Here is a 24,761-nt window from a genome sequence, read left to right as displayed (position 1 = left end):
TGGAAAGGGCAAGAGAGGAGAGGCACCAGCTCTGAAAGAAGAAAAACCCAAACAGGGAGGACGAACTTCAGAAGAGGTCTGGCTGTCCTGGAGGCCGGCCGGCTGGCCGGCCAGCAACCAGGGGAGAGGGGCTGGCCCACACCTCGCCCCGCTCCCTAGCTCATCTCGCAGGCCAGCTGAGGGGCAAAGTGTAAACGATTACACACATCTGGAAGCTGGAATGGGATAGTGTTGGCTTAAGGGGGTGGGGCGGGGCGGGGCGGGGCGGGGGGTCACTCTAAATTGCAAGGACCTGGCTTTTCCCGCCAGCCTTGGGGTGATGCGAGGCTGGAGCTTCTCCGCATCTCTGCTGGGCTTGGGGCACCGGATAAGGTCCGTTTCGTTGCTTTTTGCCGGTTGCTTTTATTCCCACATGAGCAGCCCAGAGTTATGTTACATAAGACGGGCAGCTGCATGAACCTTTTCAATAAATAAATTAAATAAACATCCAATAACAACAAGTTAAGGATTCATTTCAAGAGGTTCAAACACTGAAGGTGTTAAGAGGACAGTTAGCTAAAAAGTATCCGAAGACTGAAGGGGGGGCTTTTAAAAGAGGGGAGGGCAGCCTCTGTTTTGGCTTTCTCTTTCGTATTTTGCGTTTTCAGGATGAAATCAGGTTAAGGTAACCCCAACCAGCAGCACCCAAGCCAGGATCAAAGAAACCAGTCATGGTTATTTTAGGAGTTATTTTGCACTCCGGAGCTGAGGGAGCAGCTCCTTCAGAAAGCCACGGCGGTTCCTTCTCCATTTTCTTTTTCACTTTCTGTGACCTTGCTAGGTTCAGGATTCGGAATTCTTAATGATGGGGGGGGCGATGGGGAGCATCCACTACCTCATCCTGGGAAAAAGAACTGGCCCCCAACCAGCCTGCCTCCCTACCAGGCCAGCCGGCCAAGGCAAGAGCGCTCCCGCTGACTTCCTTCCTGGGCAGCCGGGCCAGAGAGGGTTTTCTCTGGAGTAAAGAGGCTGGGGGCAGCGCACCAAACTGGCTCTCCGCAGGAGTGGGGGGGGCGGGATGCAGTAGGGAGCATCCCACGAGCAGGAGCCAGCCACCTCGGTCCATCCAGCACGAACCCGCTGTGTCCGTTACAGCCGGAGCGGAGTCGGAGTCCTGCTTCAACTGACGCATCAGGTGTGCCTGGTGGGATGAAGACGGTCCCACTGGCCTTACCTGTATGCTGCTCCCTCAAGGTCTGCTTAGCAGCTCCTGGCAGCCAGGCCTTTCCTCCTCGGTCTCCAAGGTCTCTCCTTCCAGGTCTGCCCCTCGTTCCTGGGGAGAGGACACAAAAGGAGCTTGAAGTCCAGTGCTGACCACAGCCCCAAATGTTTGTGATGCGTCTCCACAAACATTACCCTGAGGAAGCACTGCAGGGAGCAGGAGGCAATTGCTCCCCTTCCAGTGATCCCGTGAGGGATTCTGCTGAGTCCTGTCCCTAAGGGCCAACGGCGCCTCGATCAGACAGCCAGGAAGCAGAGCAGCTCTTAATCCCAGCGCTGGTGGGGAGGGGTCTGATTCCTCCTTCCACGCAGGTGCCTGCACCCTCCTATAATCACCAGAGGGTGCAGCAACGCCATTGGCCTGTTCATGCACGGGGTGGGGGGCTCATCAGTGACACAGGGGCCAAATTGCATCCAGTCTCACCAAGAACTGCAACTTCAATCTGAGCCCCCTTCCCACCCCACCACCCATCTCAAGAGGACACACCTTTCTGCTCTTGTTGCAGATGGACTTTTGCCAATTGCAAAAATCCCCAGATGGATATTTGCAGGCGGCTTCCTAGAACAAAATGAACAAAGAATTTTGTGGCATCTTAAAATGAATACATTTATTATAAGCAAATGTTTGTGGACTTCAAGCCGTTTCACCAACAGACACATCAAGATATGTCCTTATTTAGGTCTGTATACATACATGTGCATGTGGTTTGGAAGGGGGTGCAATGTGGACAATGGATGAGGTCTGAGGACCTTGTGTTAGGGGTGCACATGCTCTGCTTCCTGCCACGAGAATAGTTTTCATTCACAAACCAGCTGGGGAACACTCAGACATCCTTGAATTGGTGAGCTGCAAAGCACATGCAATGCCATATAAAAATCTGTGTGTCCTTGTTCGAGGAAGGAAGGTTGAGATGAAGCACAGGATCAGCTGGGGCTCATTTGTGTGGTCGTCCTCCAGGAATCTGCACTTTCTTCCAAAAGCCCCCCCCCCCCAAGGGAGTAAAAGAGGCTCCTGGAGAGCAAACATCCTTTCAGAAAGGCCCTTTTCCTGGAGAAGGATTTTGTATGAACCTTTCCGCACTGGATTAGACTTTGTGGCAGACACTGCCTGCCCCGCCCCACAGCATAGATTGCAGACAAACAGCAAGAGAAGAACAGCTGCTACTGGGGCTCCACTACGGGGGCCCCCATTTTGCAGTCAAAGCTAGAAGGAATCACCCTGTCTAGTGAAGGGGTCTCCTACAGTAGGAGCAGAGGATCAAACGGATGCACAGATGTGCCAGATCACCCCACAGCCGCGGGCACTCACTTGACACCACAGCAAGCCAATCACAGTGGATACCTCCAGAAGCCATTCATGGACCTGAGTGCTGAATGTCCTGGACTTGCGGGAGAAGGTCCCCTGGCCAACTCCTGTAATACTGTTCTCTCCAAAACATTGGCAGTTGGGCCACAGGTGACAGAAATTCATTAGCTGTACAATGCAGAGTCTAACTGTCCCTCAGCGCAAGAATTCAAACTGAAAGATGGCTATCCAGCCTCTACTTGGACGCCTCATATCAAGGGGAGCCCCCCCACCCCGGGTCATCAGCTTCACTGTCCAACAGCCCTTCCTGTTTGCTAGATAACACTCAACCAGAACCTGCCTTCCTGTAACCGAAATCCATTATTCCGCGTCCTGCCTTCTGGAACAAGTCAGAAAGAGGGGGGGGGCTTCTTCTGGGTCTCATCAGTTCAAGCAGGGGGCTCTCGGCTCTCCCCTCAGACGCCCTTTCCCAAGGCTAGCGATTCCCAGTTCTGTCACTCTCTTTTCAGTGGCTTCGCTTCCAGTCCCTTCTCCGAATCCACAACTTCAGGGGCTCACCTCCCCATGGAGCATACCTCCTTCCCCAGCCCTCTTCTTAGGACAAATAGGCCACTTGGATACAAAAGCTCAGCCTGCCTTCAGCAATGGAATATCCAAAAACTGATGGGGAAGCCCACCCCAGCCCCTCAAGTGGCCATTCTCCAGCCAAAACAGGAGGAGTCGGGCAGATGAGCCAGTAGATCAAGAGGTTGGCTCCATCCTCTGTTCATTTTTTGCCACTCAGTAGCAGCTTAGCCTTGTAGTAATTGCTCATTTTAATTCAGCAATTACTACAGTCTGTGCTTTCTAGAGTTCATTGCCCAGAATTCATCAGGATTCCCAAAACCCACTGAATTATAAATGAGGAAACTCCGTTTTGGTTTAGTGCCACAAGTGGACCCATCTGTCCATCATTTCCTCACTTGAGATTTCTAGCTCCTTCTAGCCTCAGCCGACCATCCTTGGGCCTCAGCAACGCTGTGTTCATGGTGGTTGCATCTGTACAGGTGTGACCTGCTCTCCTGCCCCTTCCCTCTGCCCCAACCCACCTTGCCTCCACAAATACGACCCACTTCCAGAGCCTGCGAAAAGGTGCCGGACCCTCAGGTCATGGAGATGGGGGAAGGCAGCTCTGCGAGGAGGTCGGGGATCCAGGCCGTGAAAAAGAATTGCCTCGGGAAAGAAAACTGGTCTTCCCACCAGGCCCAGAAGTCCAACCCAGACACTGCAAGGCAGGCCAGAGCCACGAGCAGCAGGGGATAACCCTAGGCCCTTCCTCAGCTGCTGGTGCAAAAGGGTGACCCGGCCCTGAAGAGAGGTCGAGGAAGAGATGCCAAGACCAACTCCTTCCTGGGATCGTGCCCCAGGTTTTCCGCTCTGGCCTTTCCAGCGGAGAAAACAGGCCTAACAGACAAAATGGCGATTGCACCCTTTGCCCCCGCCCCCCATAGGCTCAAACCCAGTCCATCTCCCTTCAGACCCAAACTGACCTAAAAAGGGAATTGCAGCCTAGGGGACCCCAAGGCTCCATCCTCCATCTGGGACACCCAGCCCCCATTATCTCCACATTCCACCTCCTTCACGAGGGGCTTCCCCAACTCTGCTGCCCTCCTGAAAGGCCCGTTTTGCCCAACAACAGAACTCGCCCCAGAACTCACCCTGGCCAGGACCTGCCCAGCTTCCTCAGACTGGCCAGCCAATCTAGGATTGCCCACTTGCAGCCCTCAACTTCAGTAAAAATCTTCTACTGCCCAGGGTCCCTCTTTCTTGCAAGCAGGCACCCAACAGTCATTGCAATAAACATGGCTCTTCTCCTCAGCGTTGTGCTCCTTCTTCAGGCCGAATCCACAACAGCTTTTGCTGGCAAAAAGTGTCACAGCACCTAAAACGCCTGAAAGACCTGCCCCAGGAGTGCTCAAGAGGCACAGACCTATCCCCATACTATGCTGCGGGCCTGCACGGGAGGGGATCGGTTCCCTGAGCCCAGCACGCTTGCCCTTGTACCCACAGGCAATCAGAGGAAGTGGGGGAGGAACAAAGGGGGCACAGATGAAGGAGGTGGCACTCTGTCCTGGTGCTCAGCCTGCTGCGAAGAGTGATCAGCTGGAGCTGCAGGCAGGGAGAAAGACGACGGGAGCTCCTCTGCCCTCATCTGGCAGCAGGCCATCGCCCTGCTCTGCCATCTCCAGCTGCTTGTCGAGCCGGCGGGAGGCCGCACCCAGAGCCACAATCGCTGCCAAGTGAGGCTGCAGCCGCCGCCCATCCCGGACAGCCTCCCACCCACTGCCGTGCGCAGCCTCCTGATTGCAGCCGATGGCCTTTGCTAACAGGCAAATTGGGAGCAATGCCCTTTTCCGGCATAACCTTGCTTATTGCCTCCAGGCTCTCGTACTGGGCGCGAGTGGCATGCAGAGCCACAGACAACTCAGGCTGGTCTGTGTGGTGCCTCCAGCTGCTGAGTGGCCAGAGCCAGCTGCTGTGCCTCAACCTCTGGGACAAGCTCCAGCACTCGAAGTCCCGCCCACGCTTCACAGGGGTGTCCAAGCAGCCATGGAGCTCCATCAGTGGCCCCTTCTCCTGGGCCCACAAGTTCGGCCTTCAGGTCACCAACCTACACTAGGTCAAGGTGCTCTGGCAGAGGGGAAGAGAGCTGCCGATGCCCGGGCCCGGGAGAGGCAAAGCTAACCAGGGGGAGTACCAGTGGCCACCATGCCCTCCCTGCCAAGCCTCTGCCCAGCCAGCACAGCAAAAGCATCTGCTGATTCCCAGCGTGACACTGGGAGGAGAGAGCAAAGCACTCTGAAGACCAGCAGCCTCGCGGGCAAGGGTGCTAGTTGGGGCAGGCACCTTGGCTGGTGCTTTTGCAGACCTTGACGTCACGAAGAGCCTCAGGGCTCACATCAAGGAAGACGCCCTCATGGATGCCACACTGTGCTGTCTGACCTCTAAGGCAGAAACCCAACCGTGGCAACTCCGGAGGTCACTCCGTTCCTCCTCCATGACGATGCCACCTGCCACCATACAGTATTCCTCCCCAGCCAGCTTCAGGCCTGGTCCTGGGGGAAATCCAGAGAGCGGCAGGAAAGCAGGAGCAAGCAAGAGGGGCAGCAGCGGTCTGGAGGAGCAGCTGGGGTGTAATTTCCATTCACTCCGCAGGGCCGGCCATGGGGGTGAGAACGGTGACTGCTGTACTTCGGGCCGGCTCCCGTGCAGTCTCTTTGCAGGCTGCTGCCGATCCAAAGAAGGCGGGCTCATTAATTTCTGTCAGGCAGAGGACCAAGGGGACAGGCAGCGTCCTTTGGACTTTGAAGGGGAGAGGCAGATGTCCCATTCCCGGCTCACCGCACGAGGCATTCAAATGGAAGGTCATGGAAAGACACGCTGGCCAGAGGAATGGGGCCAAAACTGCCAGCCCTCCCCGTCTGCCTTGTGTTGGGCTCCTGCTTCCTGGACTATCCGTGTGGAGGGAGAGGCAGCCTTGAATCCCCCTGTAAGCCCCACATCTCCTGTGGGTGTGGACTGCGGAGCACACAAGCCTGGCTCTAACCCAGCCGCTCTGCAAGGTGTCCTTGCCGCCTGGCATCTGGGGCACTCTCTGCTGGGCGTAGGGGGCTTGGGAGACGCCCTGATGAATCCACTCCTTCCCCAGCAAGCTACTCCCTGTGACCTGATAGCAGAGGGAGTGCAAGTTGCCTACGGCAGCCAGCAACATGAGCGGAAACTGGGCCAGCAAGGTGCCCCCAAGTCCTCTGCACACGGCTCTGCTCACACGAGGGCAGCGGCCCCTGAGACTGAAGTGACCTCGTGGTTCTCTGCCCAGGGCTGCAGGTTCTGCAGGGCAAAGAGCGAGGCGTTGTGCAAGCAGAGAGGGTCCTGCTGCAGCGGCTGCCCCAGACTCTTCGGGAAGGCGTCCGGCTGGAGGTGCAACATCAACCGACTGGCCTGCTGGCGCTCCGCCTCGCGCTCCTCCGCCGTCTGTCGCCTGTTGGAGAGACCGGCACGGCGGCGTCAGCGCCTGAAATCACGGCTGACGGGACGCAGGAGCTGCTGCTCTGGAACCGGCGACGGGAAGGGGACTCCGAGCATGAGCAGAAGGGAGCTCACCCCGCCGCCCGCCCGCTCGCCATCGGCCCTTTATCCAAAACCCTCTGAGGGTGCTGGAGCGTCGGGCGCCTCCCCTTCTGAATTTAGCCCCGCCCGGCAAAGTCGCCGGACGAGAATCGCGCTAAGCAGCCATCCCGGCCCCAAGAATCGCCGCAGACGAGGAGGGGAGCGACCGCGCAGCCCAAGCGCCCTGCAGGCCGTCCCCGCGGCTCCTTCGGCGCAGCCCCCTCCACCGCCCCGGTACCTCCACTTCGTACGACGATTCTGGAACCACGTCTTGACCTGGCCGTCGGTCATCTTGAGCGCTCTGGCCAGGGCAGCTCGCTCTGCGGACGCCAGATATTTTTGTCGATGGAACCGTTTCTCCAGTTCGCAGATCTGCGCCCGTGAGAAGGACGTGCGCGGCTTCTTGCGCTTGGGCGGAGTGCGATTCTGGTACGGATGGCCGACCCGCCTGGCCACGGAGAAGGGCTGCAACGCGGCTACGGGCAGACCGAGAGAGCGGAGATCCTGAGGATTCGGAAGCGCCGAAGGCGACCGCGGGCCGCTACCGATGGCAGGCGACCTCAGCTTCCGGACTCCTCCCCGGGACGCGCCCCACGATGTTCCGTTGGCCTCCGAGAAAGAGAGGAGGGTGGGCTGTATCCCTGCCACCGGGGAGGTGGGGCGGGGGGGTCAGAGCGATCTAGGCGCCGGTAGCTGCCTTCCGTCTTGGTGGTCGGCCTCGTGCTCGGTCTGGGGCCTGGCTGCGTGTCCCACACATGCAGAGGGACTGCCGCTTGCCTCCCTAGAGAGTGGCGCTTCGGGGTGTGGACTCTTCTCGGGGGGGCTCTAAGAACCCTACTTCTCTGTCGGAGCCACAAAGCTGGAGAGTTGGGATGAGCCAAGCCCAACGCGCCCCCCCGCCCGCCAAATGCAGGTCTGCTTAGCAAAGACTTGCTGGAGGAAGATAGAAACGCCCTCCCCCCTCCCCCAAGAAAGCGGTCCCTGCTGCTCCCAAGGTCTCTCACGAGCACCTTCCTCGGGGCCTGTCCCTTGCCGGGCCCCGAGCCTCAAGTCCCCTCTTCCTGCGCCCCTCCCAAACCCTGGTTTCTTTCTGGGGCAGCTTCGGGGAACAGTTCCTGGTTCTCGGAATGGAGGCTTCGTCCGGCCCGGCCATTTCCACAGGCGCTGCTCCCCGGCCAGAGAACGTGAGCCTTTGTTCCCGGCCGTCTTAGGAAGTCCTCCGGACCGAGGCAGAAAGGTGGAGTACCCGACCTTCGAGCGCCAAGGCAAGACAAAGGGCCTGGGCTTCCCTCTTCCTCCCCCCCACCCCCCCAGGACTGGGAATCGGGCTGCTCGGGGCGAGTTTCACTGGGACCCGCAGGACGCGCCTTATCGGCGCTGCGCTCCCCACACTTGGCCAGGCGCTTCTGGTTAGGATGAGCTGGGGGCGCGCGGACCGAATCTAGCCCGGGTAGGCCCCAGCGGCCCTGGCGGAAGCGGGTGGGGCCAAGCCCTCGGCCTCCCGGGGAGGGGCCGGAACAGCCCCAGAAGGGCTCCGAGCGGCTGATGCTGCTCACCTGCCATCCGGTCCTTAGTCAGCCGCCTGTTGTGCTCCGTCCAAGGGAACGCGAGGCTGGCTCCCGCCGGCGGAGGATGGACCGACACGGAGGGAATCGGCCGGTGCGCGGGCACTCGGATCACTCCGCTGTTGCCGGCCGAGGCCCCTGGGAGGCCGTACGCCCCCAGGGAGCACGAGGGACCATAATCCATCCCGTAGCCGCTGCTTTGGAGGGCCTGGTCGGGTTCCCCGGGTGCGTTCAGGGCAGCGGCTCCGCCGCCGCCGCTCTCCTGCGGCGGGCAGCCCAAGATCTGATCGATGCCGAAGCGAATGGGCTCGTGGGGCTGCGGCGGTGCGGGGCCCGTCTCCTGCTCCAGCTCCGGGGCTTCCATTCTACGCCCTCAGCTCTCACCAAGCGCCCGCCGGCTACCCCGTTCTGCGCTCAGACGCACCGCTTTCCGGGCGCCACGCCAGGACAAGGACGCCCCAACTTTGTGGAAGACAGCATCGCCCTGCGGCCAGGGACAGCAGGGCCCGTCGGAGGGCCACTTGGGCCAGCACAAAGGCACGGGCGTGCTCCCGAGAGGACGGGCACTTGGTCGCCTCCACTCGGTGCCTGGGCATACCCGGAGATCGCAGGGGGGCACGAAGCTGCAGGCGTTTTTCTCTAAGACGCCATCTCCGCCTGCCAAAATTCTCTGGCTCCAGCCCTCTGATTGGTGGCCGTTGGCAGTGATTGACAGGCCTTTGCCGGGGGTGGGCGGGTCGCGCGTGTCACATCCAGAAGAAACCGCCTGTACCTCGGTTCTTCTCCGCCTTCCGCCTATGTGCACCCCCTGGAATGAGGGGAGACTCCCACCCGCTCGGCCTCCCCAAGGCCGCAGTTCCCCCTCCAGACCCAAACAGACAGCAAGACCCAGATATGTGTACAGACAGCGCCTTCTCTGGGACGTGGGGCTGGGAAGACCGAGTCTTGGCCGCAGGCGCTACCGTCTAGCCTCGCCGGCTCTTTCCATCTGCAGCCGTTCCTCGGGTTCCATCATCCGGATTAGCAGCTCTTCTGGCGCGACGGTCGACGGTCGCTTTCCTTCTCAGGAGAGAGAAGCCCGGCCGCCCTCGCTTGCAGCCCCGGAGTTTCCTGTTGACGCTCTGGATCGGCCGCCCCCCACCCGGCCATAAGAAGGTTCCCCAGCTCAGACGGCGCTCCCGAGGCAGGGCCGGGAGACCGCGCGGAGACACGGTCTCCCCCCGCTCATCCTCGCCCAATCCCCAAACAAAGAATCGCCAGTCCTGGCGTCCGCGCCTTTGCTCCCTGCTGCCCCGGGGGCGGCCCCTCACGCGCGACATGGAGCACCAGTGCAGAGCCGCGAGTCAGCGGTCTCTTGCCGCCCTAAGGGGCAGGTAACGCCTGGGCGTGAGAGGAAGCGCTCCCCCTTCTCTCCCCGGCCCCGGACAAGCCAGATTCGCCCTCTCCGTTGTAGATTAAGTAGCGGCGGCGCAGGAGCAACATCGGCGTCCCCGGTGGGATGGTATCGCGCCCCTTCATGAGCCTGGTTCCCCCGCCCCCCCCCCAAGCCGAAGGAGCCCTTTCCCTCCGCTGAGCGGGGATGGTGGGGAGGATCCTCTCTGCCCTTTCGGCCGCTTCATAGACGGGAAGAGAAAATAGAAAGCCGCGAAACCCCGGAGGCGGTGAACCGGAGCAGGACCGAGACGCCTATCCAGTACGGCTCCTTGCATGCGCCGGATCCCACCTTCGTTTCGATCAGTCTGAAATCTCTTTTCCCTGCGAACAAAAGGAACAGCGAGTGTCTGCCAGACAGGTCCGAGGCGGCTGTGAAGCTCCTGACCGGTTCCACACCCGAAGCCTTTTTGCCCTGGAATATAAATTAGGATCAGAACAGCAGCGCCGAAGCGGTGCAAGGCGTGAAGTGAGAAGCCAAAAGATAATTCAGAATTCTTCAGCCGGACGACCTACCCATTTCAGACACCTAGTTCTCTGAGTCGCTACAGAAACGCGCCCAAGTGCCTAAAACGTTGCGCAGCACCGCTGCAAAAAGGGGCGCCCGGAGCGGCCACCTGCGGAAAAGAGAGCGGCGAGGAGGGAGAGACCGCTCCGGAGGAAGAGGCCGCAGCCGGAGAAGCCTCGGAAGGGATCGCGGCGGCGGTCAGAGGTTCTGATTAGCATTATCAATTTAAAGTCTCTGATACCGTTTCTCATTTATATAAGTCTTGAAGCCGTTTACAATAATGCGTAAAATAATTATGGAATAAGCAATCAATAACAACAACAGTATCATAGCAACAATGTATAACAACAACATAATAATAATAATAATGGTCCATTGGAATATCTGCAAGAAATAACAGTTGCCTGCAAGCGAGAACTGGCGGGACCACAAAACAGACAGAGTGGTGGAAGGTGGGGAAGCCAAAGTGCTCTGGGACTTCAGGATTCAAACAGACGAGCCCCTGCCACACAACACCCCAGACGTAACAGTTGTTGGTAAGAAAAGCAAAAAAGTCTGGGTAGTGGACATTGCAATGCCTGGAGACAGCAGAACAGAAGAAAAAGAACTGGAGAAAATCATCAACTACAAAGACCTGCAAACAGAAGTAGAATGACTGTCAGTAGTAATAGGCACCTTGGATGCAATCCCAAAACATCTGGAGCAGCACTTGAACACCATCGCCATCAGCCCATTGCAAAAGGCAGCTTGACTTGGAAGAATCGACTGCAACATAGCTTTAACACTGTCAAACAACACCTGCCTATCCCAGGTCCCAGGGAAGGACTCGATAGGTGGACAAAAATGCCAGATCCAGTCTAGACACCTGGCTGACTGCGTGTGCGATCAACAACAGTATAGCAGCAGCAGCAGCCCATTGGCAGAGATAATAGGTCCTTTCACCCTCCGGGTTTGCTACAAAAAAGCAGCCTAGAGCCTGCCTGGTGCGGCATTGCCCCCCCCCCCCGGTCTTTCTAGAGCGATCCTATCACGGGAGGAAACTCCGGGCAGCTGTTCTGGGGGGTGCCCAGGAAAACTTTGTCGCTGTGAATTAATGGAACCTGCGAAGGTTTGCGCCAAGAAGGGGCAGGAAAGGAGAGAATCCACTTTCAGTAGTGGTGACCGGCGACCGCCCCCCTTCAACTTCGGAGACGGCAGAAACGTGGGCCAGCAAGGTCTCGGGGCCCCGCAGCGCTTGGAGCAGGCGCACACAGGTCCAGCCCTCCTTGCACCACCAGGAGGTTCAGGCGGCCCCTTCCATGACTGGCGCGGGGGAGGAGGCCCACCAGGAGCGCTGGGCCCGGGAAAGGATCCGGGAGGGAGAGGCGAGGGTCAGCCAGGGCAGCCACGCATTCTCCTGCTCGCTGCTTGCCCCTTTGGAGCCTCGGGCTCTGCCTGCCCACCCCTTGGCCAAGGGCCTCCTCCCGCTTCGGGTATGGTGCTCTGTAGGGGAACCGCCCGTCGGGAGTCCGGTGTCCCTCCCGCTCCACCGTGGTGCAGCCCCTGCTCCTCCCTCCCTTGTTTGTGGTCAAGGGCAAGGTTGTTTTTTTTCCTATCAACCCAATCCTGCTTGGCAACGTTGTCTGTTCCTAATAAGACAGGTGAGGTATGTGAGAAGATGAGGTCTCCAACCATCTGGACCAAAATGCCTGCTTGCTTGCTCGCCCGGTGTGTCTTTTCCTGAGAGGGACTCTCTGTGATCACAGTACAAAAAAGCAAGTCCACAGCACTCTTCGGCTGTTGGTTTGCAATTAACTGGGGTTAAGCAACACCCCCACCACCCTCACAAGAGCAAGGCAGAAGAAGGAGTGCCAGCAGGAGAACATTTCGGGAAGCTGGGCTTTGCCATGGTTCTCCCTTCAGAGCAGGAAGGGAGAGGAGGGAAAGCGGAGGGACGGGAGCCCCCCTCCCCACCAAGCTGCTTGGAAGAACATCTCCAGAGCAAGCCAAGACTCTAGCGGAGGTTGGAAGAGGTGAGCCTTTCTTGGCATTTACATCTGCTTTAGATAGCCTGACAACTTCAGTGGACTCTGGTCATAGGATGCCTGTCAGAGTCTCTCGCACCCTCTGCCCAGGTCTACGCTGAACAGGTCCTTCCTCTTTTGGAAAATAACCAGTGTTAGGCATGGTGTATAGATGTGGTTGGCATCCCGCTTCTGGGCAGGGTTCATGTCGCAGACCAGCCATGCTGTTCTGGGCTTCCCTGTCTGCTGGACCCACCCTGGATAACCAGGAATGCCTACTCCACCTCAGAAAAGCCTCCCAGAAGTCCTGTTGACAGCGGCAGGGGAGAAAGCCGTGGGTTCTAGGGGAAAAAACACCTTCCTGTTTAAAGGCACCCTGTTTTGACTGGCTGTGGAGTGCTGGGGGCAGCCAACCACTTTCTCTTCTACATCCTCCAGTCCGAGGGGGGACGGCAAATATGGTTGGGCCCCTTTAGTCCCCAGCTCCATCCATCATGAATCTGACTTTTTTGGGTGACCTGAAATTCCTCCTGGAATTGTGACCACTCTGCAAAGGGCCTGTCCCACAAGGACAAAGATGGCTCCCCCCTGCCAGTCCTCAGCTGCCTGGCATTTAGGGGTGCCTCTGCCTCCCTGGCAGGTTAAGTCCTGCAGGGTTGCCAACAGTCCCCCTTTCTCAAGGAGGTGTCCTGGAAGAAAAAGCAGTCCTTAGGAAAACCACCCAGGGAGACAGGAGGGGGTGAAAAAGAAACTCAAGATTGCTCTGCTTTGACTCTCTTTGGTATAAGGAGGAGGGAAGGGGAGACACTGGCAGCCGTCAAGAGTCAAGAGCCAAGATCAACATAGCAGGGTTTTGCTCCTTCTTGTGGTGCCTGTTTCCTCCCCCAGCCTATCTCCACCCCACCCTCCTTCAGGCCATTTGGAGAGAAGGTCATTTTTGTCATCCTGGCCAGTGTCCAGTCATCAGGGTGTCTGGTGACAATGAAAAGGGCAAGGAAGGAAAGGGTTGTGGACAAACCACTCATTCTTGGGCCTTTGGCTCACAGGCAGTGCTTCCAAAACAGGTTTTGTGCTTCCTGGATTAACCCATTTCCTAGACTTGCAGAATACACGAACCAACTAATCAACCCAAATACAATACCAGAAGAGCCCTAACTAGGAATATTCAGACTCAGCCTGACTCGCCAGGGACGTGTCACATCAAGGCAGCTGTGAGCCTCATTTCTGCTGCTGAGGGGAGCAGAATTCAGTTCTTGCCCAGACCCGCACAATTGGTGAGGGGGTCTGTCTCGGTTCTCCCCCACCCAGGAACACCACTGATGCCACAGCTCCCCACTCCAGCTGTGACATCAAGGCTCTGGTGTTGCAGCCCCTGCCCACCTCCCTCGCCTGCTGCAGCGGAGTGCTTCCTCCCTCAAGCCTAGTGAGGGGCCGCGGCCGTTTGCGACAGTCTGGTGAGTGAAAGCAATTCTGTGCTGAGCAAGTGCATTCCCTCTGAGTATTGTAGGTGGGATGGGTGAGCCAGCAACCTCCCTATCCACCTTGAGCCTGCATCTGGGCACAGCACAGCGGGGGGGGGGCTGCTGCTCCAAATTCTCCAGCCTTCTCGGTGCCAGGGCTGGAGCCCACTGGACTATGTAGCAGGTCAGGCAGATCCCACTGGAGACCAAGGCTCAGAGACCCAGCCGAAGCAATGAAGTGGGCTGGATGGTCTCAGCCCTGTAGGAGACATTTCCTCCTTTTAGGAATGGGAAATGGATCTCTGGACATTCCAGTAGAAACAGCGCTGGGGCCAAACCAAAGTCTTCCCAATTGGTAAAGAGGGCGATAGTATAATTACTGGGGTGTGCACCAGTTCTGGTGGCAGTTCCTGTTAACCCTTTATTCATTGTCCCTTAATGGGATTTAAGCAGCATCCGCATTTGCTTTGCCAGAAGGAGGGGCAACGCTAAGCTGAAGAGTGGCTCTACTTTAGCAACACAATCTTGACTAACATTTCTTCTCCTGCAGCCCAGTCCCCAGCCTTCTCTTTACCAGGCGAGCAGGAGAGAGACCAGTTCAGAGCGGCTTCGCAGCGCCAGAGGAAGGGACAAGCCACCTTGCACTCTTGTGCTGAGAAGGACACTGCCAAGTGCTGGGCGGGGTGGCCTTCCAGGGGACAGCCCCGGCTGGTGAAGCCAAGAGGAGGGAAGTCAGCTGGCCACCCGGCCCACTAACTGCCCTTGCCCCCCCCAGGGCAGTGTCTTCTTCCATAAGCAGTCTAGACGTCCCAGGTCCAGGATGCGACTCAGCAGGCAGCTTTGCAGGGATTCGCTTGGCTTTAAAAGAGACAGACTGACTAGCTGAAGGTCTCTCTCTCTCTCTCTCTCTCTCTCTCCCTCCCTCCCTGTTGAGCTGGCCCAGGGCCTGGGCAAGGACAGGGAGGAAAGCTGTGCCCCCGCAGCGTCTTATCTTTCTGCCACCTTATGCTCCTGCGCCAGACGTCAGGGAGTGGCAGGTTGGCTGGACGCTGGACGCTGCCCCCACGAAGGCTCCTGGCTGGCCTTCACAATCCCTTTGCAGAGCGTCGCTTCTCGAGCCAGTGGCTTGAAGCGGGTGGGATTCCACAGGACCCGAGTCTTGTTCTTGGCCAGGGCAGTTCGTGTGGCCCTTTGCTGGCTTGTGGGAGCAGATGAACCTCCGACAAGGGCGACCCCCATGAATGGCAGATTTTGCCTGAAATTCATATCCACAGTCCTGCTGTTGAGAGACTGAGTGTGAAAGTCAGGGGGAAAAACATTTCAGCGTGTTACAAGAACATTTGAATTTTGAAAGTTATTTGTAAATATTGATTTTGCTTGAGCTTCTTTCTTCACTGATTACCTGATTGTGTGTATGATATGATGAGCTGCTGGTCTTCTATTATCCTGTGTTTGAAGGATGTGAGTTTTTCTGTTCTGCTGTTAACAGCAAGTAAGATCAATTCACCTTCCAGCTTGTATTAATTTGCAAGCCAAATATAAGCCTTCTGAAGCACATTTATTTTTGCCAATCTTAGTGTGCTAAGGTTTATTTTATTTTTATTTATTTATGTTTCAAATTTAGATACCACCCATCTCATGAAACAGTGACTCTGGGCGGTTCACAATAAAACAACAATAAATATTAATTAAAATACAATAAAAACAATATAAAAATACAGTAAAAATAGAATAAAACCAAACACATACACAAATAATAACATCTTCCAAGATGTTGATGATCAGTAAGATGTTAACATATGGGAGCATCTTCAAGGTGCTAGGTTGCTTTCAAGGTTCAGTTTGCTTTGAGGGTTTGCAAAAGTTATGTCCTGAGATTGTCTCTTTTATCAAGACTCTGAAATCAATCAATAGAACCCTGTTTTATCTTGTAAGGTCCTCTGAAGTTTACGTCCTTATTGTTTTATATTGGTACAAATATTTATCACTGAAACTGAATGTTTGTATTTATTTGTTTGGTTATTTTGCTAAAGGCAATTAAAATACCAGCTAAACTCTCATCTCATAAAAAATGTGTTTGTCTTCCTAAGAATATACATATTTATTGATGACTCGGTTTTTCTCATGGGGTCTGTTGACTGGAAGGGGGAGTGGTCTCTGGGGTTCTTTAGACAGCTGCCTTGTGCAGTGGGGGGCAGTTTTCCTTCCATTCTGCTTTTTTCAAAAGGGGAGCAGCGGCGCTAACAAACAGGCGCTCCTGGCCTCCCACTGCCCTCCCTACAGGAGGATCAAACGCACAGGGTGGAAAAAGATGTCCCCAAAAAGATGTCAGGGATGCCACAGGTCCGAGGAGCAGGCCAGAGCAGGAGGCCCCTGTGCAGAACCTCTCCCCTTGAGCGATCGAGGGGATCAGCGGCTAGGAGGCCAGCTCAAGATAGGAAGCCTGTGCTCCCCCCGAGAGTGGAGAAGGGGTCTCTGTGCCCATAGTTTTCTGGGCAGCGAACTCCTCCTCCCAGCCTCATCTCCCTCTCTTGACATAGAAGCGGGGGTCATCCGAGCCACTTCTCCTGAGCAGCTGCCCACCAGGTGACGGCGATCCTCAGGCGCCTTTCTGGCGCCTGCTCTCTTTCTGGAAGCAGGCTGTGGGATTCAAATGCTTTCTTGGTCCAAAATCTGCAACCCCATTTAGCAGATATCCTGAGAGTTTGCAGTTTTTAGGATATTAAATCTTTCAGACTGCCATCTCCTAATCAAATGCCCAGAGAGCCAGTCCCAGCGGAGGCTCTGCTTAGGACAATACACTCCGTTCTCTTGTTTGCAGATAGGAAAAGCCGCCTCGGTCACCCCGCCACTGGGAAACGCTCGTCTATTGTGCGTGGGGCGCAGAAATCATCCAATCCCCCCACCCCCGGAAGGAACTACGCCGATTCTCCAGGTCGGAGCGGCTGAGCTTCACTGTCCGGGGCGAAACGTTGACTCGGTAAGGTCGGGCGCGAGCAGAAACCCTAATGACCCCCGCAAAATTCATTGATTTAAGCTTGCCTGCACTGAACTTCCGCCCCACCCCACACATGAAGGCTGAGCAGGTTCTTTCCGAAAACGAGGCCTCGGCCCCCACCCACGGAAGCAGGCGGGTGGGGCACGTCTCCCAAGCACGCCGGACTCCCAAGCACGTCTTTGGAAACCAAAGCGGCGGAGACCGACGCCTCCCTTGTCTTCAAGGAACCTGTGGTCGCCGAGGGGAGAACTGGCCTACCGCTTGGCTCCGGGATTGCCGCGCCTTTGAACAACCCTCCAAAAGCATCCATTAAACCTTGCGCGGAGCCTTCCTCCAGGCAATCGCCGTTCTGCCTGGTCCTTCCAGTCGAAAGAGCGGCCACCTGGGGAAGAGAGGGGTCAGGATACTCCCCCCCGCTTCTCCCCCACGGCAGGACGTCTTCCATCAGGGGCCCAGAAGAAGCGGTTTAAAACTAGCCAGCCCCCGCAGCTTCCCTCGCAAAAGCCCAGACAGACACGGCTGGGCGGTGTTCCCACACCACACGAATACGGGGCCGACCAAAGGCCATGGCTGTGTTCAGGAACCTGCCCTGCCAAAGCAAAGAAGCCTATTCTGGCTTCGCAGGAGGGTCTGGTTCGCACAACCTTACTGAGCCTACAGCTGGGTTCCAGCACACAATAAATCCTTGGACTGCAAGCTAGCCTTGGGGATCGTGGGAATGCAGCCGGGCCAGAAGTGTATCGGGCCAAGGGAGCGAGGGATCACCTTGACAGATCCTTTCAGTCAAACGAAGAAATGAAAATGGTTCTCGGGCAGCTGGAAGAGAAAGTCGGGGAGCGAGGGATCACCTTGACAGATCCTTTCAGTCAAACGAAGAAATGAAAATGGTTCTCGGGCAGCTGGAAGAGAAAGTCGGCTCGCCGGAGTACAACTTTCAAGGACTCCGCGCCTGGGCAGTAGCAACTCGCCTCAAACAGGAAGCAAAAGAGCTGGTCACAGAATTGGCCGGCTGGCGATCGGCCCCGGGGCCCCTCCCTCCCCTTCCCTTTTTGTGGGGTAGAGAAGCAGGGCGAGAGCGGCTGGCTCCGGAACCAGCAAAGGCGCGGGCGGTGGGATTCGGCCACCTGAGCTCAGGGCGGCAGGCCTAGGGCAAGCGGCGACCAGGGGGCCAGGTCGCCTGTCGAGAAGCTCTGGAGTGGGGGGAGCCCGGAGCTCGCCAAGGTTCTCCTTCACCAGAGCCCGACGCGAGCCTGCGCTCCCAGCAGGCAAGGGCGAAGGTTCCTTCGGGCCAGGACAGCTTGAAGTACCCAGGAGCGCACCCGGAAGCCAGCCAGGCCAGGCTTCTGGTGTGTTTGGAAGAGATCGGAACCGGGAGACGGACAGACTTCCAGGGAACCTGCAGTCGGCCGCGTCCAGTATGTTACAGACGACAGGTTCCGGGAGGCCATCCAGCCTGACCTCCATGGGCTTCTCTGCCATGGGTCAGCTGTGCCTTTATTGCCCAAATGAGGGAAGGGCTTAGGCGGAAGGACACTCTCCGACCAAACCTGCCAGGCCCTCGGGTGTACCTTTCTCTCGTCTGTCTTGGCGGCGGCAGGTACCTGCCTGCCCTGGGTAGGGAAACGCCGCGGCACCCGCTTGCTCCAGCCCATTCCGGGTGTGGGCAAAGGTGCTCCCAATGTCAGGGCTCTCCTGCAGCAGAAATAGGCCCTTTCCCGGGAATCTCCTTGCCCCTCCCTTCCTCCCTCCGACCAAGCGGGTTGCTGGGCACGCTGGCTCTCTCCCCGCTGCTTTGCTGCTGCTGCTGCTGCTGCTGCTGCTGCTGCTGCTGCTACTGCTGCTGCTGCTGCTGCTGCTGGGTTAATTCGAGGCTAATTGAATTGCGGCGGCCGCAGATTGCATTAGCCCAGCCCTGTGCGGGGTCCTTGCCCTCCCGAGGGAGCGGCTGGCGCCTCCTGCCTCAATCAGACACTTCGTAACTGCAGGAAGCGCCCCGCGCCCGCACCCCCGCCCCCGCCCAGCAACACGCGCAGCGCTCCGAGCGGGCACCCTGGCACCCACAGGGTGGGAGAGCCAAAGAGCCGGCAGGAGGAGGCAGGCCAGCCCAGGGCCCCCCGGGCTTTGTTCCCGGCAGCTGTTCGCCGCAAGCCTGGTCCCTGGCGCGGCGCCCCCCCCCCCCCGCCGCCTCTGGCCTCCGCTGGACGCTTTCCGTCGGTCGAGCAAGTCCAGGCCTGCCCAGCGAAGAGGGCCAAGGCTTTCCGTTCCCTGTGGCCCGGTGGGGGCGGGAAGAGCCACCATCTGGAGAAGACCTGACCCAGTCTAGGAGGCAACGCTGCATTGAAGTTTCCGAAGCAGAGCTTAAAGGGGGTCTTTAGCCTGCAGACCCTTCATGAAATCCCTGGTAGGGGAAGGGGGACGTTTTTGGCTGGCCCTTCATGACTGGAAAATATTCCAAAAGTGTTAGCAACACAGTTGGGAACATTCTCTATTTTTGGCTGTTTTAATGGAATGTGAAAGGAGGTAAATTTTGCAGTCCCTGAAATTACAAGTGGTCTAGCATTGATCTGTGATTGCTAAAGTGAAGTGCCGCACAGAGCCTGACCTAAGGGCTCTCCACCCCACCCCCACCCCCACCAACTGATCCACAAAAGCCTGACTGGCCCTGAGGAGAGGGTTAGGGTTAGGGTTAGGGTTAGGGTCTGGCCTTTGCGTGGCGCTGCTGTTCCTGGCAGCCTCTGCTGAAGGACTGGGCAGTGGCACCCGTGATGGGCTGGGACTGCTTTCCCCTCTGGCTCTGTTGCCAGCCCCTTGGAATTGCCCCTCTCACTGACAGCTCCTGGAAAAAGGGGAATGAGCCTCACAAATCCAGTTCAACAGTGCTCCTTATGTCCTGGATGCTGAGCAAGGAAAATGGGCCAGCTTCCTCTGACAGTCAAAATACACTGCAGAGCCATGTTAAAGCAGAATGGCTTTCTCTGACCAAAAGGAGATGGACCGGTCGCTCCAGAACAGCGGAACAGCTCCAGTGCTTCACAGGCTGTGCTGGTGGCCAGTATGCTGCCAGTTATTGAAGATGCCAGTTATGACCTATAAATCCCTACATGGCAGAGGGCCTGGTTACCTGAGGGACTGCCTACCTCCTGCAGTATCCCCCCAGCCAGCTCCATCCAACAGGGCTGGCACACTCTGAGTCCTTTCAGTTAATGCCACCTATTGGGAGCCAGGAAGCCGGCTTTCTCTGCTGGGCCCCTGCCCTCTGGAATGAGACACCCCCCCCCCCGCAATATCCCTGTGGCGCTCACCCTGAGAGCTGGCTGTTCTGCCAGGCCTTGGGGTGGGGTGGTTGGGGCCCTGTCAGATGGTTTGAGAGCGTAGGTGTGGTTAGCCAGATTCGCCATTGGTTCTTGTTTTTATTTCTTACTTCTTTTATAATTGTTTAATTTTTATTCTGTTTGGGTTTATTATACACCACCCAGAGTCAGTTCAGGGTTAGGCAGTGCCTACATTGAATAAATTAAATTTAAATTAAATTAAGTGAGGCAGGACCTGGGCTGAATTAACTGCACTAAGCCAAAATGGACCTTGCTTGCACCCCCTTGGTATATTCTGGGAACTGAAGTCATTGTAGTTTAGTCACCCCACCGCTTAGCTTATCCATGGCCTCAGCTTTGGGAAGCTGCTCAGTTAAGCAGCCTGAGATAATGTCTGCATCAGATGCAGATGGCTGAATGGCTCCTGCACTGGATTTGCTGCTGATGGATATTTATTTATATGCAGTGAGTATGGTGTATATTGACGCTGCTGAGATACTGAAAGAGAGGTTGGAAACACTGAAGTGTCATCATGCTGGACTCTCCCTTACTTGCAACAGAGTCAAGAGGAAAATCAAAATCTTTTCTGCCACTCTAAATGTCTTTAATGTTAAACAGGACAAAGTGATGTGTGTAAAAAAAAAAAAAAAGGTTTTAACTAGAACATGCTTGTTTGTGCCTGTGGATCATATTCCAGCAATGTGCGTATTGTCAGGAGATAGTTGTGCCTCGAAACTATTTAGCCACCTTGAGTGCTTACCTAAGGTGGGGTATCAGTTTAACCGTCACCACCACCACCGTCTTATAGTGCAAGCCTGCCAGTTAGATTAAGCAACCAGCAGGGCTTCCTCTTTGAAGGTCAGTGCAGAATCTCACCTTCCTTGGCTCAAAGTGCTGCAGTCTGAGCAGCCGAGGTGGGTGGCTGGAAACGTCCAGGCCAGAGCAGGGCACCCCTGCTGGGACCCTTTTCACTCTGACTGAACCTGCAGAATGCAGTTCAGTCATGGTTGGTTGGACAAGCTTGTGATGGTGGAGGGCTCATCGCCTCCTCCCCGCTTGACTCGTTCACAGGGGATTGTGGGGAAACAGCTTCCTATAGGACTCTGAGTCAGACCCCCCTGACCAATGAACTCCATCTCCCAGAATTCCCCACCACCCTCATCATAGTGGCTGGGGCTGCTGGGAGTTGTAGTTTGGCAAAGGTAAGTGTCAAACCTGCATCCTGCTTCCTGCCACACTGCTGAAGACATGGGATGGGGGGCAGGGGGTGGATGAACCTGAATGAACCTTTGCCAGCAGGATGCCCTGGCTGGAGGCTTTGGCCTATGAAATGGCATGGCAATTTCTTCCAATCTGATGGGTGGCCTGGCCAGCATACAAAGCTTCATTTGCCTCTGGCATTTGGCTGGGCCTCAATCTGGGCACCCTGGAGACAAGCTGAAGGGAGCAGGGGACTGCTCTGGGCTCTGCTCCTGTGGGTGCCCATCTGCTTGTGAGCCCCGGTCCTGGAAGCCCCTAGAAGCTGCGATTGGCCTCCCCCCTCTCCCCCACATGTGTCTGGACAGCTGCCCCCCTTCGTCTCTCTCTTTTGCAGTCTCCAAAGTGCAGGGAGGGTCTCTCAAGGGGTCTCCCAAGTATGTAGCATGACTCCTGAGGCCAGGTTAACTCTAGGCAATATCTGGGTGAACTGCCCCTGTCGCTGTAGGCTTTACTAGCTCCTGCCTGTATTGCCAAGCTTATTGGTGTTTTGTTTGGGGTTCTGTTGTTGATCAGTTCCTCCCTCCCGAGTTGTGTGTGCCTTGGGAGGAACTGTGATGAGTACAGAGGATCTGGAAAGGATCCCCTCCTCCAAACCTGCCCCCAAATTCTGCAGGGGGGAGGGGAAGGAGTAGGGTCTGGCAGCTTCATCTCCCCAAAGTGCCAGTCTTGGAGCCCTTGGCCAGCAACCCCAAACCACTTGACTATCAGAACCACCCAAGAGCTTGAAGTTGCTTCTTGGAGGGGCTGACTGGGGACTGAAAGAAGGGGAACCCGCATTTCTTCCCCACCTGCTTCCTCCTGGAAGACACAGGCAGTGACCAGTGGATCAGAGCAGGAGAGACAAGCCATCTGCCACGGCTGGCTGGAGGGAGGGAAGGTGGCTCTTTGCTGCAGCAGAAAGGAAGGGTCGCTCCCCTCCTCCCCACCCTCCAGATGAAGGGAACAGGGTTGAAGAGCTTCCCTACCCTCAGGCTACTGTATTTATGAGTACAAGCTGGTGTCCTGCAAAACCAGCCCCTGTCTGGAATAAAAAGGAGGGGGGAGAAGGACCCCCCCACATCTGGGTGCTGTGCTTAAGGGCCTCTCCTGAGTCAATCAGTGCGCCTGACTCGAAGAAAGCCAGAAGATTTATCTGCTCTTTGGGTGCTGAAGATTTCTGGAAAGCAGGAGCCTGTCCTGCGGTTGTGGTCGCCTATCCCCTCCTGAGAAGGAGCGACCACCGCTTCCTGGACACCCCACCCCCTCCGTGGGGCCAGGTGAGCTCCTTTGCCTAGCCTGTGGGAAAGGCTCTGCTGAAGGCAGCAGGAGCAAGGTCAGAAGGAAGCCCCCTCCAGCACACTCCAAGGACATCAAGCCCCTCCACTAAACTGTGCTACAAAATCCTTCTGATTTAGGACAGCGGTCAGGGCTAGAAAGGATTTGTTGCCACAAGAGAATCCAGTAGGTTGCACCCTTTTCCTCTGTACCCTCACAGGTGCAGCACAGTAAATTGCCCATCATGTTGCACTTCATTATCCGAGGTGTGCAAATTAAGGAAAAGGAAAGGAGTTGAGAGAAAATTTTGCTCAGCTGGGTTTAGAAGCTTACGAGTGGGAGGATTCCCCAGGAGCTCTCAGTCCAGCCCTGCACAGGTACAGGGCCTTAAGTCCCTCTCTCCTGCCAACCCAGACCTTGCACCTCCTGCCTCCTCTCCCAGATGGCAAGCGGAAATCCTGCAGGCCTGCCTGAAGGAACTGAACAGCATGGAAGAGGAGCTGCGGGCAGGCCAGCTGAGCAGGGCCAGGATGCTTGCTTCTCCCAGGATGGCAAGCAGGAAAAATGCTGCCCCTTTGCCCCGTTAGTCTGACCCACACAGGGGAGCAGCTGCCCCCTTCCTCTTGGCTGGGTGCCACCCTGGGACAGCAAGCTGAACTTGTACATTCATGAGGCCTTAAAGGAGGCGACCCTTCAGGTTCAACTGACATCTCCTTTTCGGAGAAAGTGTCCTCTCCTTGCCTTTCTGTGATTTCCCCCTTTCTCTCTTGTGCAGCCTGAGGCTGGGAGACAGGGCCAGCCAGCAGGGGCAGGGTGGGGGGCGGCAAGCCCAGCTCCCCTCAGCCCTCAGCCTCTGCTTCAAGACAGGGCTCCCTCCATCTGCAGCTATTTAATGAGTTTCTCAGGGATGGTCCCAGACAGAGGAATGACAGATCATCTGGAGCGGCTCGTGCATGAAGGGGCGCTGGGGGCTGCGGAGGCTTGCCTGCCAGCCTGCTCAGAGGAGGGCGGCATCAGCAGGAGGCGCCGGGCGGGCGATGAACTGCCGCAAACCAGGGAGACCCTGAGCACACGCGGGTCAGGACTTTTCCCCTCCATTCCGATCCTCGGGGGTTAGGAGTGCCCGCCGCCCAGAGCCGAAGGGGAGCATCTTCTGAGCCTAGGCCTGGCCAGGGATGGGCCGTTCCAGCCGCAGCGGAGGCGCCCCTTCCCCCGCCCCCGCCGTGCCCCTGGCGCTGCTGCAGTTGAGTGGGAAGCTCCAGCCTCAATAGGTCGAGCTGAGCGGCGGGGAGACTCCGGCTCTTCCTCCGGGACCCACCGCCACCTCATGCCTGCCGCACCTCCCGCGCGAGGCCCGCGCCGCTGCCTGGAGCCACGCTAATGGCCCTGATTCGATCAGGCCGGCTAATGCGAAACAGGCCTCGTTCCTGGCTGGAGCGGGTCCGGAGAGAGGCCGCCTGGCGAACCGAGCGCAGCAGTCTGGCCTCCAAGGACTGCCCGGGGAAGGAGCCGGCCCGCCAGGCAGGCAGCAGAGACAGGGGCGGCGTGGGGCGCAGGGCCCGCGGGTGGGGAGCTCCTGCTGCTGGGGAGGGGCGGATGCTCTGCCGGTCTGCCTGGGCTGGGCGGGGCGGGGCGGGGCGGGGCAGGGCAGGGCAGCACCTCCCCGGCGAGGCTTCCGCTTTGCCGGAAATCTGCCTTGCCCGACGGACCGGAGCGGGAGCCGGGAGGCGGACGCTACCCTAAACACGGCCTGCATGGAATTAAGTGACTACCGGCGCTGCGGAGGTCAGGCCGCGCGCCGCCAGCTGCCCCCAAGGTCTGTCTGCGCTCGCTCCGCCGCCTTCTTCCTCCGGGAGTGGGAGTCGCGGCTCCCAAACGCCGGCGGGGTCCATCGCCGCGTGAAGAGCCTGGAAAAACCAGGCTGCCGGGCCGCGGCATCCAGGGGCAGGCGCCGCTTCCGCGAGGGTGATTTCGCACCTGAGCCCCCGAGAGGCGGGTTCGGGCCGGGGCTTGCCGGCGCGGTCGGCCTCAGACGCTCAGAGGAACGGGGCTGCAGTTGCGCGCGGGGTCGTGGGTGGGAACGCTCTAGCGGTCGAGAGCACCCGCGGCTTCTCCTTGAGCCGGGAAGAGAGCAAGTTGGAGGAGCGCGCAACGGCGGTGGGCCGAGGCTGGACCGGGAGGCGCCCTGGCCTTGCTGCGGGCGGGGGCTTCTCCGGTCCAACAAGCGAACCGCCGGCACCGCCCTTCTTCCTGGCA

The 24,761-nt window shown here is 57.5% G+C and overlaps 1 protein-coding gene and 1 long non-coding RNA gene across 2 annotated transcripts; one reads left to right on the top strand and one right to left on the bottom strand.

Moving 5' to 3' along the window:
* Positions 1-438: 438 nt before the first annotated feature.
* On the bottom strand, positions 439-8,659 carry TLX2 (T cell leukemia homeobox 2). Its single transcript, XM_007440963.3, has 4 exons — positions 8,272-8,659; positions 6,954-7,191; positions 1,748-6,587; positions 439-1,312 (listed from the first exon to the last, which is right to left on the bottom strand). Exons 1-3 carry the CDS (start codon positions 8,642-8,644, stop codon positions 6,371-6,373), a joined length of 828 nt encoding a protein of 275 aa, XP_007441025.2. The 5' UTR covers positions 8,645-8,659; the 3' UTR covers positions 439-1,312; positions 1,748-6,370.
* A 2,019-nt stretch (positions 8,660-10,678) lies between these two features.
* Positions 10,679-20,612, top strand: LOC112542314 (uncharacterized). Its single transcript, XR_003086112.2, has 3 exons — positions 10,679-12,231; positions 13,531-13,676; positions 14,233-20,612. It is a non-coding gene; the product is annotated as an uncharacterized LOC112542314 (long non-coding RNA).
* The last annotated feature ends 4,149 nt before the right edge of the window (positions 20,613-24,761 follow it).

Source organism: Python bivittatus, unplaced genomic scaffold (genome assembly GCF_059951505.1).
Source record: "Python bivittatus isolate LINGU-HERP-01145 unplaced genomic scaffold, Pbiv_v1 ctg000740_np1212, whole genome shotgun sequence".
Classification (NCBI taxonomy): Eukaryota; Metazoa; Chordata; class Lepidosauria; order Squamata; family Pythonidae; genus Python; species Python bivittatus.
The sequence above is the reverse complement of the archived record's forward strand: the minus strand, read 5'-3'. Positions and strand labels throughout refer to the sequence as shown.

Coding starts and splice junctions, on each gene's coding strand:
- TLX2 (XM_007440963.3), bottom strand. CDS start 8,644: ATGGAAGCCCCGGAGCTGGAGCAGGAGACGGGCCCCGCACCGCCGCAG. Junction 7,192..8,271: donor GACTAAGGACCGGATGGCAG/GTGAGCAGCATC, acceptor GTCTGCCCGTAG/CCGCGTTGCAGCCCTTCTCC. Junction 6,588..6,953: donor AATCGTCGTACGAAGTGGAG/GTACCGGGGCGG, acceptor TCTCTCCAACAG/GCGACAGACGGCGGAGGAGC.